General features: G+C 41.8%; 1 protein-coding gene across 12 annotated transcripts in view; it reads right to left on the bottom strand.

The window, feature by feature from the left end:
* The window catches only part of LOC148903300 (membrane-associated guanylate kinase, WW and PDZ domain-containing protein 1-like), a 109040-nt gene that overhangs the window by 32517 nt on the left and 60866 nt on the right, over positions 1-15657 (bottom strand). For 5 of the 12 annotated variants that reach the window (XM_088999584.1, XM_088999553.1, XM_088999616.1 and 2 more), the window contains 9 exons: positions 12859-12978; positions 11691-11879; positions 8712-8979; positions 8096-8178; positions 7660-7698; positions 2220-2277; positions 1968-2080; positions 727-849; positions 340-525 (listed from right to left, as the gene is read on the bottom strand). In XM_088999584.1, coding sequence (XP_088855710.1) covers positions 340-525; positions 727-849; positions 1968-2080; positions 2220-2277; positions 7660-7698; positions 8096-8178; positions 8712-8979; positions 11691-11879; positions 12859-12978 — 1179 coding nt within the window. The remainder of the gene's footprint in view (positions 1-339; positions 526-726; positions 850-1967; positions 2081-2219; positions 2278-7659; positions 7699-8095; positions 8179-8711; positions 8980-11690; positions 11880-12858; positions 12979-15657) is intronic. The other 7 variants (XM_088999642.1, XM_088999577.1, XM_088999561.1 and 4 more) reach the window with 6 other exon arrangements.

Here is a 15657-nt window from a genome sequence, read left to right on the forward strand (position 1 = left end):
AAATTATATGACCATGTGCCGCCTTGGGTATAACAACAGACCCTGTTCCCATCTCTAGCAAGCAATGTTTCGAGAAACTGTTTATGGGGGCGGCTGTCAATTTGACATAAAAGTAATTCAGTGTGCTATAGTCCAATCTCCACATCAATTTCTTATACTCGTATATGAACTTCAAGTATTTCAAAACAGTCACATAATACCTTTCAAGTGCCATATCAAGAAATTCATGTGATACTTGGCCGTTTTCAAGATGGGGACACTTGAATGGGAAACGAGAGGCTCAAGTAGTGTACTTGTAAGAAGACAGTGTCTCCTACTGATGCCAAAAGTGTACTGCACCTGTCTCCATCTTGCCATCCACGGCTGCAGGTCCGTCCAGCACAAGACTTTTGATCTGTAAGAACTCATCTGGCTCATCACCTCCAACCACAGTGAAGCCGAACCCGCGACGACTTTTCTTCAACTTTGTGTTAATGAATGTTCCTTTCAGCTCTGTGGGGTTTCTGGTGAAGAACGGCTTTCCCCCTGCATAGTGGTGAAAAAAACAAACAAACAAAAAAAACGTCAAATCTGCATTTCTGATTTTTTTGCTCGAGTGGTCAATGATCACACATTGAAACTACTGACCACAAAAAAAATAAAACAAAACAGTGCAATGCGGTTGTAGAAAATGTAAAAACTAAATACAAAACACCACATGATAAGATGGGGAAACTGGATACTTACGTTTGGCTCCTGCGGGCACCGGAGGTAGTGTTGGTGGGACTTGAGGGTCTCTGTAGGTCTCGAGGTTGTTTGGAACGTAGTTTACCAAGGGTGCTGCAGCTGAAGAATGCTCCTCTATCCACTCTGTCAAGACAAACCATTCAGGTCAGTCCCCACATTTCAAAGTTGTATTTCCATGGCACATACACCAACATCAGTTGGTATTCATGAGAATAACAAATCTATCATATCTAACATATTTTGAAATACGTATGAATTAAGAAGAAGGTTCAGCAACAGAAATGTTGTCGCAACCCGAGAGAGAAATCTATATTTCGTAAGCTTTTATTGGTGAATCTTAAAAAAAAACAAAAAAAAATGGAAATAGCTCAAGAACCCGTCGTGCTAGGAAAAAGAAAGCAGCATGAAAATACATTGGGGGACACATAAAGCCATCTGTGATTGAATTTTGCTGTTGATATCATTTGGAAATAATTCCCAACCTTAGGCCCGGCTCACGTGGCTCAATAGGTGACTAAAATATCTGTAATATCTCTCAATTTGGTGAAATGTTGCACTACAATGACAATAAGCATTGTTAAGCATCGACAGTTGCTCTTTCCCACTTAGAATTTAAAGTGAGCATGATTTTTTTGACAGAGGACTATCCATCTGCACCAAATCCTTTGGTTTAAGGGGGTAAACATTGAGCATAGCCATGTGTTTGTTTGTTCTCTTGAAACAAACATATTCAGCATGGAACAAAGTTATACGATGGCAATGGAGACAAATAAACATGTAAATTGTCAAGATGGTCAAAAGTAAGAAGTAACTTTTCATGGTAAAGGAAATAGAAAAAAATGTACAACACATTTTTATTTCATCGCTAAAATAAAAATTACAACGAGCAGCACCAAGTTTTGGGATGGCACGAACTGAATTTGTAAACATGTCCAATAAATGTGACTGATTTGGCGAGCAAATGCTTTTGTCTTTAACATATCTTGTATCTCTTGTTTTATTTACAATTGTATCTGTGTTTTTATTTATTTTGTGATTGTAAAGTGTCCTCGAGAGGTTTGAAAGGCGCTTATAAATAAAATGTATTATTATTATTATTATTATTATTATTATTATTATTATTACACAACACATCAATGTTTAGCACCACGAAAGAGAAACACGGAAGAAACATCTAGAAAACAAGAAAGAAAGAAAGAAAGAAATGAGGAAAGTAAGAAAAAAATGGACAGGAAACCAACCTCGAATGTACCGCTCACCTTCTGGAGGCTGCGGCTGCTGCTGTTCCTGCAGGATTTTGCGACGGCGTGCCTCCACCATTGGGTTCTCGTACTGGGTCTTCCTGTTTATATGACTGACACAGGAGGGAGGAAATGTTTATTGGATTTGACAGCGCTCCAGTTTAAATGCGTTGTAAAGTGTATTTGTGAGAGAAGACAGCTTGATTTCCTTTGGCGCTGCAAGGTGATATGCCAACAAGATGATTTACTTACTCCACATAGTAAATTCCATACACTGGGTCATCTATCCTCTCCCATCCTGGCGGCAACTCTGAAATAAAAGACAGCGTCAAACATTGAACACCAATCAGCGAGAAGCGAACAACCGTCGCATCAAATCAGCACATTGACAGCCACACGACAAATTGATTAATCGTGTAACTAATTCATGTTGGAATAATATTTAGCGACAACCCTTTGAGCGAGGATGCCACAAGGCATCATAAATTAAAGCATGGCCTGGTTTCCTTGTGATGCCAACAAACAGAGGACTGATCAGCGCCACAATAAACACTGAGTACTGCACCGTGACATTTGTATTGTGAATTGTCTGCCGACGGGATAGTATGTAAGAAAACAACGGAGGAGGTATTTTCGATATCTTTTGTTTAGTACAAAGGATGTATTTGTGTGTTCAGAATCAGAATCAGAATACCTTTATTCGTCCCGCAATGGGGAAATTTGCAGTCCACAGCAGCAATTGAAGAGGGATGGGGTTGGGGTGGGAGTGAAAGGATAGAAAACAAGATATTCTAAGCATAACAAAATAAAAATGTCAACTGTATACTGTGCAAATGTAGATGTGCAAAAACTGTTCTATAAACAAGACTGTACATAGTGCAGAATCAAGAAATGCATTTAGATATATTGCAACAACCCATATTTACAAGTGTCCAGTTTTTTTTTTTTTTTTTTCACATGTCATCATTGGGAATTGTGAAGCCTGACAGCAGTCGGTAGGAACGAGCGGCGGTACCTCTCCTTCTTGCAGCGCGGGTGTAATAGTCTCTGGCTAAAGGAGCTACCCAGAGCTGTCAGGATGGGCAGGAGGGGGTGGGAGGGGCTGTCCGTCATAGCTTTTAGTTTAGCTAGCGTCCGTCTGTTGCCCACCTCCTCTAGAGAGTCCAGCGAGCAGCCCACGACAGAACTGGCCCGCTTGACAAAGCGCTCCAGTCTTTTTCTGTCCCGGGTGGTGATGCTGCCTGACCAGCAGACAATGCCATAGTGGATGGCTGATGCCACCACAGAGTCATAGAAGGTCTTTAGGAGTGACCCCTGAACTCCAAAAGACCTCAGTGTCCTGAGGAGGAAGAGGCGACTCTGTCCCTTTTTGATTAGGGTTTGTTGTCCAGTCCAGTTTATTGTTGAGAGTAACACCCAGGTACTTGTAGGAGGTCACCCTCTCAATGTCCGAACCCTGGATGTTCAATGGTGCAGGTGACGATTGTTTCCTGCAGAAGTCCACCACCAGCTCCTTGGTTTTGCCGGTGTTGATCTGGAGGTGATTCTGCTGGCACCAGTCTACAAAGTCCTTTGTCAGTCCCCTGTACTCCCTATCGTCTCCCTCTGTAATGAGGCCGACAATAGCTGAATCGTCAGAGAACTTCTGAAGGTGGCAGGTTGAGGTGTTGTAGTTGAAGTCCGAGGTGTAGAGGGTGAAGAGGAATGGAGCCAGGACTGTTCCCTGCGGCGCTCCGGTGCTGCAGAGAAGCCTGCCCGACTCACAGTTCTTTACTCTCACGTACTGTGGCCTGTTTGTGAGGTAATCTGTAATCCAGGATGTGAGGTGATGGTCGACTCCGGCATGCCGCAGCTTGTCCCCCAGTAGACTTGGCTGGATGGTGTTGAAGGCACTGGAGAAATCGAAGAATGTGATCCTCACCGTGCTCCCAGCATTCTCCAGGTGCAGCAACGCCGTATGGAGGAGGTAGATGATGGCATCCTCCACACCGATGCTGGGCTGGTAGGCAAACTGTAGCGGGTCCAGCGATGAGCTTGCCAGCGGTCGCAGGTGGGCGAGGACGAGTCTCTCCAGCGTCTTCATCAGGTGAGACGTCAGCGCCACCGGTCTGTAGCTGTTGAGCTCTTTGGGGTTGGCAATCTTGGGCACTGGGACCAGGCATGACGTTTTCCACAGCTGTGGAACTCTGCCCAGCTTCAGGCTCAGGTTGAACAAGTGCTGGACAATGACACACAGCTGGTCGGAGCAGGTCTTGAGGAGTCGGGAACTGATATTATCCGGACCTGCTGCCTTCCTCACCTGCATCCTCCTCAGTTGGTTCCTCACCTGCACAGTTGTGACAGACAGGCAGGAACCAGGAGGCAGAGTGGCGGCTGAGGGTGTGGCAACGGTTGGGAAGGCAGATGTTGGTTGTGGAAAGCTGGTCGTGAGAGGGGGCAGGGAGGGTAAGGCCACAGTGAGAGTTGGTGCAGGTGCAGCTACAGGTGAAGTTGACGGTGGGCCGGGGGCGGTTGGCGTCTTGTCAAACAAATTATGAACACGTTTTAGAAGACAGTGTCTTACGTTTGGTTAACAGGATTCCCAACATGACGAACAATCTTCCCCCCCCCCCCTTCTTGATAGGCTAAAGAATTAAAGGATAACTTGATGTCATCCAACAAGCATAAGTGCCGACCACTATCATCTGGCGACACGGAGGGCACGTCATGGTGTGGCCTGCAGACTGTTTACCTCCAGAAGGACTTGCAGGGATTCGGTTTCACTCTGTGGCACTTTATAGTTTTCCCACCAGAGTCGTACCTCCACGACACCAAGGAAAGGAAAAGTTGATGGAATGATTTGTTGAACGGGCAATACGTGCCCCTCTTACTGATATGCGTTCATGTGTCATCCTTAGGAAGCCATGACAGAGCATGAGGAACATGAGGGACTGCATTTGAATGTGTCAAAAGTATATAATATTGTAGATATAATATAATATAATATAATATAATATAATATAATAATATAATATAATATAATATAATATAATATAATATAATATAATATAATATACAAACATACCAACATAGCAATACAATACATATGTATGTGTGTATATATATATATATATATATATATATATATACTTGTGAAAACAGCTACAAGTACCTTGGTATACCACAGGCCAATGGCAACCTCGAATTAGCAACAAGGAAAGCGGCTACGACCAAATACCTCCAGCGGGTGAGGCAAGTCCTCAGAAGCCAGCTCAATGGCAAGAACAAGACCCGGGCAATAAACAGCTATGCCCTGCCAGTGATCAGATACCCTGCAGGAATAATAAGGTGGCCAAAGGAAGAGATTCAGACCACGGATGTTAAGACCCGAAAACTCCTCACCATGCACTGAGGGTTCCATCCCAAGTCCAGCACCCTGAGACTGTACACAAGCCGTAAGGAAGGAGGCCGGGGACTAGTGAGTGTGAGAGCCACTGTCCAGGATGAAACATCCAAGCTCCATGAATACATCAAAGAGAAGGCTCCAACGGATGATGTACTCAGAGAATGTCTCAGTCAATGGGGAACAGAGGATGAGGTGCTGGAAGAGGGACAATCATGGGAGGAAAAGCCCCTACACGGGATGTACCACCGAACCATAGCAGAAGTGGCTGATCTCAAGAAGTCCTATCAGTGGCTAGAGAGGGCTGGCCTAAAGGACAGCACAGAGGCACTCATCCTGGCTGCCCAAGAGCAGGCCCTGAACACCAGAGCCGTAGAGGCAGGGATATACCACACCAGACAAGACCCAAGGTGTAGGTTGTGCAAAGAGGCACCTGAGACAATCCAACACGTAACTGCAGGGTGTAAGATGCTGGCAGGGAAAGCCTACATGGAGCGCCATAACCAGGTGGCTGGCATAGTCTACCGAAACATCTGTGCGGAGTATGGACTGGAAACCCCAAGTTCAAAATGGGAAACACCTCCCAAGGTGGTGGAGAATGACCAAGCAAAAATCCTGTGGGACTTCCAGATACAGACTGACAAGATGGTAATGGCCAACCAACCAGATATCGTGGTCATAGATAAAGGGGAAAGGAAAGCCGTTGTCGTGGATGTAACGGTCCCGAGTGATGGGAACATCAGAAAGAAGGAACATGAGAAAATCGAGAAATACCAAGGGCTCAGAGAGGAGCTGGAGAGAGCCTGGAAGGTAAAGGTGACAGTCGTGCCTGTGGTGGTCGGAGCACTTGGGGCAGTGACCCCCAAACTTGACGAGTGGTTGCAACAGATCCCGGGAACAACATCGGATATCTCGGTCCAGAAAAGCGCAGTGCTGAGAACAGCACGGATACTGCGCAGAACCCTCAAGCTTCCTGGCCTCTGGTAGAGGACCCGAGCTGAAATGGGGACAGACACCACCCATGGTGGGTGAGACGAGGATTTTATATATATATATATATATATATATATATATATATATATATATATATATATATATATATATATATATATATATATATTATATATATATATATATATATATATATATATATATATATAGATAGATCTTATCGCGTTGAACATGACATGTACACGTCCTGTGATTGGATACTCACTTTACCTCAGCCCTCAGTGGAGGCAGCGCTATGCAAATCAACCAAGCTACAACAGATCAGACCCGGAAACTTTAGCAGAAAAACCAAGTATATCTAGTCGCTTTTTTAACCCACAATGGCTGAAGGAGAGGACAACTCGCTGTCGCATGTAGGCCTATTCTCAAGAACAAATGAAAAAGATTTGTTTACTTTTATTTTCAACAAATAGTTCGTTTTGTGAACGTCTTGTTGTTTTTCTTATATTAAAACTATACTATATAAAACTATATATAAAACTGACATTTTGTAATTTAGCGTAAAATCTTGTTAAAGATTGCATATTCTTGGTGGACTTAATAAAACTTTGTGGACAAATGATTTTAAATTTCCTTTTATTTTTAAGTGTTTGCAGTATCACGTATAGTGACAAGTTCTAATTGCTGATGCAGATTTATTGATGTGTAATTGCTCCGGAAAATAGCCTGTGTTGTAGACGATAAAGGTGATGCCACGCCCAGTACTGCGTGTGTGTGCTTTTGTAAATGATATCTCCAGCCGTTGTGTCATAAATTATGGTATTACGAGGGATATTTGTTCAAGTCGGACTAAGCAGGACTTCACTGTGTGTGTATATATATATATATATATATATATATATATATATATATATATATATATATATACAGTAAAGTCTCGTTATATCGATATTCAAGGAGTCCGAAAAAATATCGATATAACCGGGACTATCGATATATCCGACCCTGTTTGCATGTAATTTTCTCCGTGCGTGCATAGAAATAGTATCGATATAACCGGGACTATCGCTATATCCGATATCACGAGACTTTATATATATATATATATATATATATATATATATATATATATATATATATATATATATATATATATATATATATATATATATATATATATATATATATATATACAGTAAATGTATTCTATTGTAGTGTATATGGGTATATTTTTTACTAGTGCTTTCCCTCCGTCCATGCTCCATTATATTGAGGCAAAATTCGTGTTTGTCAACTTATGGCAATAATGGCAATAAAGCCGCTTCTGGTGACCAGGAGAGTAAAATGGAGACATCCTACCTAGATCGGTCTCCAGGTCCTCCGAATGTATCCCCTCTTCTCCAAGGTGAAAGCAGAATGAAACAAAGAAAAAAAATGAAGAAACAGAAATGGGATGGGGAATAAAGGAAAATCAAGTGGGGTAAGAAGGGATAAATAAAATAATGAAATGACAGTGAAGACAGGATAAAAAAAAAGGGAAGAAGAAACCCCTTAGAATGTTAAAGCAAAAAAATGAGCTAGCATTACCTAAAAATGTCACATACAGTACAAGTACGTTTCTTTGCCACTTGGTGGTGCCATTACCCGATGTGTGTTACTTTGTAAACAATACTAATCAGCGACCTATTTGACCGTTTGTTTCGAATCCAACTTGTCATTTTCTTCCCAGATACCTGGATATTATGTCACACTGCTCATGTGGTACGGACGTATGCTAAATTTTGTGGCAGCTTACCATCATCATCACACTCTTCCAGAGGCCTGGAGGCTTTGTCTCGACACCGAGGATCCAACCATGATGTGGTCTTTGTATTGTGGCTGAATAAACACAAACAATAATGAAGACATGTTCAAATAAGTCACATGTCAATAGCAGCTTAAAATTGAAAGACGTTTTTACATATTTATCAAGGAATGCACGCCTCGGCCGTCTAGACAAATACGAATAACAGAGCGAGACAGGCAAAATAGAAACCCTGGATTTTGTATTCTCCCCCCTTCAGTGTAAAAAGAAACAATAGTGATTTGAAAAATGAACATACAAGCTCTTTAAATGCACAGCCATGTCCTGGTGGTGTGCCTTTGTAGTGCTGCAAAAAGGACAAAGAGGTGGAGGTAATCAGGTGATCGGGGTTTGATCTCCTTTCGAGATCGGCGCATGCAGGGATTAACAGGAAGGCAGTGGATGGCCTGACCAGGCGTTAAAGCCACATTGTTGTGGTTGGGGAGGTTAAGACGTGCAACAGGGGTAAAATGCAGTGACTACTTTGTGAGATGTGTGGACTACATCACTTCGAGCAAAGTGAATTCATGCTGTTGAAATGGGAGCTCTTTCAGACTTGGACACATACTCTATAAAGTAAAGTTCTCCATTTTCAGTGTAGGCCATCTCCCAGTTTTCGGGTAGCGGTCCCAATGCGTCTTCTGGGGAGACCTGCGGCTCTGCCAGGGTCTGCTGACCGCTGTCGGCTGTGGAGATGGCCGCATTGTTCAGACCACAGGAAGGAGCGTTGTCACGCGCGGGGTACGGGCGGAGGATACCGCCGCGGCTCTCATCCTGGTCGCTAGGGTTACCTGCGCACAACAAAGGAGAGGGGAAGAGACTACGCACTAAGGATCCTGGGTAACAAAACAGGCGAGACAAGGAGCAACATGGAAGAACATAGATAGTTTATATCTCACACAAGCCAGAGAACAACAGTGGAAAATAAGCAAGCTATTGTCATCAAACCTCACACCTCACTTTGGCATTCGACTCAGCATGATTTTGACTTGAACTTGGTTTCACTCCCTAGTGCTTTCTACGATCTTGTCTGTGACAGCTTTATTCCCTGTATATGATAGCTGTCCATGTTAAGCGCTTTGTTACAGCTTCAGCTATTGTTAAAGCGCTATATAAATAAATATATCTTCTTCTTTTCCTTTCGGCTTTTCCCTTCAAGGGGTCGCCACAGAAAATCAGTGTCCTCCATCTTTAGAGGTTTGATCCGCATGTTTGTTTTGGCCAAGCTTTTACGTCGGGTGCCCTTCCTGACACAACCCTCTGTATTTATCCGGGCTTGGGATCGGCACAAGAAGACATATGTCCCTTTGTGGCTACAGAACAAGCAACTCGCTCAGTAAAAGGCTCCCAAACACAAAATGGTAATTGGCACAGCAACATTCAAAAAAAGCAAAAAAAAAAAAAAAAAGTACTGTATTGTATTATTTAGTTCCTTTACCCTCATTGATGCATATTGAAAAAAAGTGTGTTGAGTTACTATATTTTCCGCACTATACGGCGCACCAGAAAAAGCCAATTCTTTCAAAAGATGATCACGCGCCTTATAATTAAGTGCACCTTACATATCAAAGTTTTAAAATATGCCATTCATTGAAGTTGCGCTTTATAATCCAGAAAAAAACGGTATTCAAAATATGGTACTCAATTTTATTTTGTCAATTGGTTGCATGAAATACAATCATCTAAAACCACGACCCATACATCTTTTAAGTCATTCACTGCCATCCGCAAATTTATTGAGGGATTGAAAAGCATGACATGGAGCGCCATTCCCTAATTTGTTTTGGTTTTTCTTGTAGGGGGCAGGGGTGTGTGATAAAGCACTGATCAGACCTGTGGCAATGTTTTTCCTTGCAGCATTTGCATTTATTAAGCCACACCCACTCTCACCTAAGATAACTCCAGACTCATAACTTAGGAATTAACTCTTTTTATCCGAAGAAAGAATCGAGTGTAAGGCTTCTTACACTGTATTGAATGGTTATGTAGTCTAAAACTCAATATTCTGTGGATAGTGCTATTTGAGGGAAAATGACAAAAACTGTGGCACTGCAGTGGAGACATTTTTGCACATTGTCTAGCAGTGAATGAGTTAAAAACAAGCCTCTTTAGCCACTAAAAACGTTTTGAAATCCAGATGTGACTTTTGCTTGCAGACAGTTGCCAAAATAAAATTGACTACATTCAATATCCTTTTTTCAGTGTACTGAAAAGAGGCTGTAGAGGAATATATTAATTTTCCCAAAAAGGGTCTTTTTTCCTGATCTGATTTGGATCACCACCCTCTTATTTTCTCATTATCCATAAATTAGCTTTCTCTGCCATTGCCCCCACTCGTTTCCCAGCTCTGGCCCAGCTTGTCCTAAACCACCTCTGTGCTCCTTTCAAGTCCCATCAAGATGCTAATTCAACATTCTGGTGGACACAAGGAGGGCACACATTCACACTGTTAAGAGGGGTGGGAAAATAGTCACAAAGCAGTAAAAGAGCTTCGAAAAACTGGAACTGATGGGGGAAATGTATTGAAAATGTCTTCGTTTTTTTGAAAAAATCCTTGTAAAGTGAATAACATAATGTTCTCAGAATTTGAGACATCACAGAGAGGAAGGTTGTTAACAACCGTGCCAAATTGTAATGATCAAAATCACAATTGGAAAGCACTCTATATCTTCTTCTTTTCCTTTCGGCTTTTCCCTTCAAGGGGTCGCCACAGCAAATCAGTGTCCTCCATCTACCGTTTTTAAATCATGACACTGTCCTTATAATAATAATAATAATAATAATAATAATAATAATAATAATAATAATAATAATAATCTTCTTCTTTTCCTTTCGGCTTTTCCCTTCAAGGGGTCGCCACAGCAAATCAGTGTCCTCCATCTTTAGAGGTTTGATCCGCATGTTTGTTTTGGCCAAGCTTTTACGTCGGATGCCCTTCCTGACACAACCCTCTGTATTTATCCGGGCTTGGAACCGGCACAAGAAGACTGATGTCTCTTCGTGGCCACAGAACAAGCAACTCGCTCAGTAAAAGGCTCCCAAACAAAAAATAATAATAATAATAATAATAATAATAATAATAATAATAATAATCCATTTAATTTCTAAGCGCCTTTCAAAACTCTCAAGGACACTTTACAGTCAACTCTCTAATGCTTTGGGCACGTCTGCTGAATGAACACGAATAAACAGCTTTTTAATGCCGATGTGTACTCTTCATACGAGTTTGTATATTAGCTAAGAGCCAGTGGCTGCAATACATGTTTGTCTTATCTTTTTTCGAAAAACATAAACCTGACAAATCTCTCCCCTCCTGACAAGCAGATGGCAGTGTTTGGAGGGATGTGAGGAGAGAACAAAGACATGACGTAACCACTTGACAGAGGAGCGCAAATACACACATTATCTCCATCCAATTATGACGCTAATCTCGGACAAACACTTCTCATACGCACATCCGCTTCTCGTGGGTGGAGAAGATGACCGGCACAGACAGACAGCGAGAGAAAGAGACATTGATGAAGGAAATGCACTCTGCTGCTCTCACCTGTGAAAGTGTTGTTCATTTCCGAGGCCTGGCTGTCATCGTCGTCGTCAGCAGGCACTACTCGGACACTTTGCATGTCATTGTAGGACTTGGAGCGCTTGGGAGTGGACTGCTGGGAGTCTACATCTCCGAGAATCACTGTCCCAATGACGGGCTGCCTTGGCGGCTTTGGGGTCCCATAATAGTTACCTAGGCAACAAGGAGGACATTAGCATGCTTCAGAGGCTGAAGGAGAAAGACTCAAGCACATATACTCGATGCAAGAAAAAAACTTTCAGACAACCTATGAGTCCCTATCACCTATTTCCGAGAAGATATAAAAGAGAAACATGATATTACTACCAAAAGCTGACATGCGGGTCAGTTCTTTTTTCAGTGTTAGCCTAGCCTGCTCTTTTTTTAATTTGGAAATGGCAGTGAATGAGTAAACACAGACTTTTGAGAGACATATATCACTTGTCTAGAAAGTAGGCTCAGACAGACAGACAGACAGACAGACAGACAGACAGACAGACAGACAGACAGACAGACAGACAGATAGATAGATAGATAGATAGATAGATAGATAGATAGATAGATAGATAGATAGATAGATAGATAGATAGATAGATAGATAGATAGATAGATAGATAGATAGATAGATAGATAGATCGATCGATCGATCGATCGATCGATCGATCTCCATCAGTTTGCCGGTGACAGACTCCTGTGGACAGGTTTGTGACATTGTCTGTGTGAAAGAGAGAAATTTGTCAAGTGCCAACAGGGTCGCAGACTGCTGCCAAGCAGATTAGTGTTGTAGCATTCTCTCCCAGGCCTACAAACACACAATCACAAAGCCCTCCCCAAAGACACACACTTACTTCCTTACACACACGCACGCACACCTCTCCATATGTGTCACGTTTATACATGCACACGAGTTTGTTTAAGTCTGAGATTTAGAGCATGGGAAAACATAGTACTAATCAGAATGAGAGGGCCAGATGTAGCCTGAGCCTGGTCCGGCAACCATGTCAAATCAAAATCAACCTGCAATCTGACGGCTCACCTGCATGTAGGGAACATTCATTTGGATTATTGTTATGCTCTTTTTTTACCGTGGTGATTCAGATTACAATTTTAGACACAGACTGTCAGTCTTCATCATCATCACAGTCATCCTCACCCTCATATGTTCCAATTTCGAGCAGTGTACCACTTTCTTCAAGTTCTAGGAAGTCATCCACTGACAGGAAGTTGTAATCCACCCCTGGCACCTCTCCGTCTCGTGGGGCGCGTGTGGTACCTGAAGAGGAGTGAACAACATGTCTTTAGCAGGTGACAATAAATTACTGTACTACATCTTAAGGGCGGTGGAAGGCAAAAGGGAATTTGCAGTGAATGTTCAATAACCTTATAATGCTACTGCATCACTGAGAGCACACAGGAAATGAACGAGTATGAGGGAGAAATGCGTAGCTCACAGCATGACAGCAAAAAATGGCAGCCTGTTCAATCAAAGGATAAAATAACAATGCCGTCCTAATTTTGTTTTACAGTGGGGCCATTTCTAATTGGTGAGCCGGGAATTTGCGATTACACAAGCAGGTTTCAGACTTGTCACTCAAAACTCTCACCCCGAGTCATCAACCCCCAATGAAAAGGATACTGTACATGCAGCAATGAACTCATTCATTGCCATTCACAAATGTATTCAGGAATTGAAAATATGACGTAGAGTGCCATTCTGGAATTAGTTTGGTGTTTGTTTTTCCTTGCTTGGACGCTGACAAAGCGCTGGCCAGGCCTCTGGCCATGTTTTCCTTTCCACAAGGGGGCAGCATTTTCCTTTTTTTCCATATTAGCGCTTTGTTCCAGCTTCAGCTCTTGTTAACCAATATGTATGTATTGCATTGGAGTTTGGACAGCCGCCCTCATTTCAACCTCATATAATTTGGGAATTAATTCTTTCTTTCTGATGAAAGAAGAGAGTCTAAGGTTTCGTACGCTGCATTGAATGTTTATGTAGTCCTAAAACTCAACATTCTGTGGGTTCTGCAATTCAAGTGACAATGACAAAAACCCTGGCACTGGAGTGGACACATTTCATCAGCGTAAAGGTGGAAGTGCACACCGAAACATGTAAAGTAATTAAACAACGTAGAACACCACTGTCTGTAATAAAATAATCCATTAATAAATAGATTTTAGGGATACAGAATGAACTTAACACAACTACTGTGATATTAGTGCTGTTGGCTGTGTTAGCATTAAGCTAAATGCTACTTTGTTGTTTTAACTACACAACATAATTTCAAATTCACCAAGATTTAACTACACAACAAGATTGGAGCATCTTTTCTGAATAATTGCCAAACTGCACCTTCGATGAAGTATGTTGAATTCAGTGTCATCATAGAGCGCTCATAATTATTTTGCTTGCAAGTTTAAATTATCCGAATGAAATTGGATGGCAGGCCAGGTGACTGATGGAATCTTGTGTTCATGTTTCATATTAGAACATGCATCTAAACATCATGTACGCTAATGACAGCCCATCGACTTGATTCGGTCTCCTATGCATTGAACCGAATTTGAAAAGTCCCTCAACCACTTCATTGAATGCATCAATGCATTCAATGAAGAATGAGCAAAAAAATAATGTTTGACACACGACCCACGTTTTTACCTCACCAAACACCTGATAATGAGATTCTTCTACACATGGCAAGTTTTTCCCTTATTGACTTTTTTTTACAGAAAAAGCCAACGTTAAATTGAAGCCATTTATCAGACAAGACAGAGAACCACAAAAACAAATCCCTCACGTGAATCACGAAGGCTCATCTATTCGCTTTGCATTCACCTCAGTGGCATGAGATGAAACTGAAGTTGTCTGGGAGTTTGACTGGTAGGACTGGGAGGTCCCGCTGTAGGAGATGCTTCACAGTCTCGGCAAGCTCTAATGAAGCCGTCTGCCGAGCCGGTGGTGGAGCTGTTATTTCAGGCTATTCCCTAAAGTGGATGGCTCGAATGAAATGAAGAATTTTGGTGTGCTTATGTTGTCTAATATTGACAACTACAAACCTCTAGGCTTTTTCACTGTGTTACATCAGTATATAATTAGCAAACAACTGTTGTCAAACTGATGAGATGCTTCTTCAATTTTTGTTTAAAGGAACCATATTCCGTGGTGCACTGCTATTCGTGGTATTGACGTCCATTGTGAATCCATTGAGGAAAACAAAAATCTTTGCAAGTTAAGCTGCAAGTTAATTATGCTGTAATTGTACGATACCGCAGTGTTTGTTGTTATTTCTATACTTATTTATTTCTTAGATATTTAGTATATTTATTTACCCCGAGAATAGCAACCAGATCAGGGTGTACCCCGCCTTTGAACAGAAAGTGGCTGAACTCCAGCATGCCCGCAGCCCATATCATGTTAAGAGGCTCAGATAATCAATGGATTAAAAGATAGATATATATTTCTGAATTAATTATAGTAATTATCTGCTGTTCCCGACCACTTAATCGATCCCATTTGTTTTCCACTTAGGTCCCTCTGCCAGGTGGAGAAATATGGATCTAAAGCATGATGTTGCCTCGAAAAAGCTTCACTAGAATTATCAAAGTAAAAAAAATCAAAGTCAAAGTCAGCTTTATTGTCAAATATGCTAATGTGCATGACATACAGCACAGATGCAATTACTGTCCTCTCAGACCCAGCGTGCAAGGCACTTATAATGAGTTTGACAAACATAAGCACGAAAACGACAATTTGCCGGGAGAGAGAGGAGGCGCTGTGTGTTTACGCACCGCCATATTGGGAAAAACAAAACAAAAATAACAAATAATATAACAACACAAAGACACAGAGAGTCATTCATTCTTCAGCACTTGCTGTATCCTCTTTGTGATATGAAACAGTTCTAGATTAAAGAGGAGAGGATCAAAGCATCCTTTTCAGCAGTGGATCATGGAC

Source organism: Hippocampus bargibanti, linkage group LG01, assembly GCF_051943395.1.
Source record: "Hippocampus bargibanti isolate YZ-2025 linkage group LG01, ASM5194339v1, whole genome shotgun sequence".
NCBI classification, from domain to species: Eukaryota; Metazoa; Chordata; class Actinopteri; order Syngnathiformes; family Syngnathidae; genus Hippocampus; species Hippocampus bargibanti.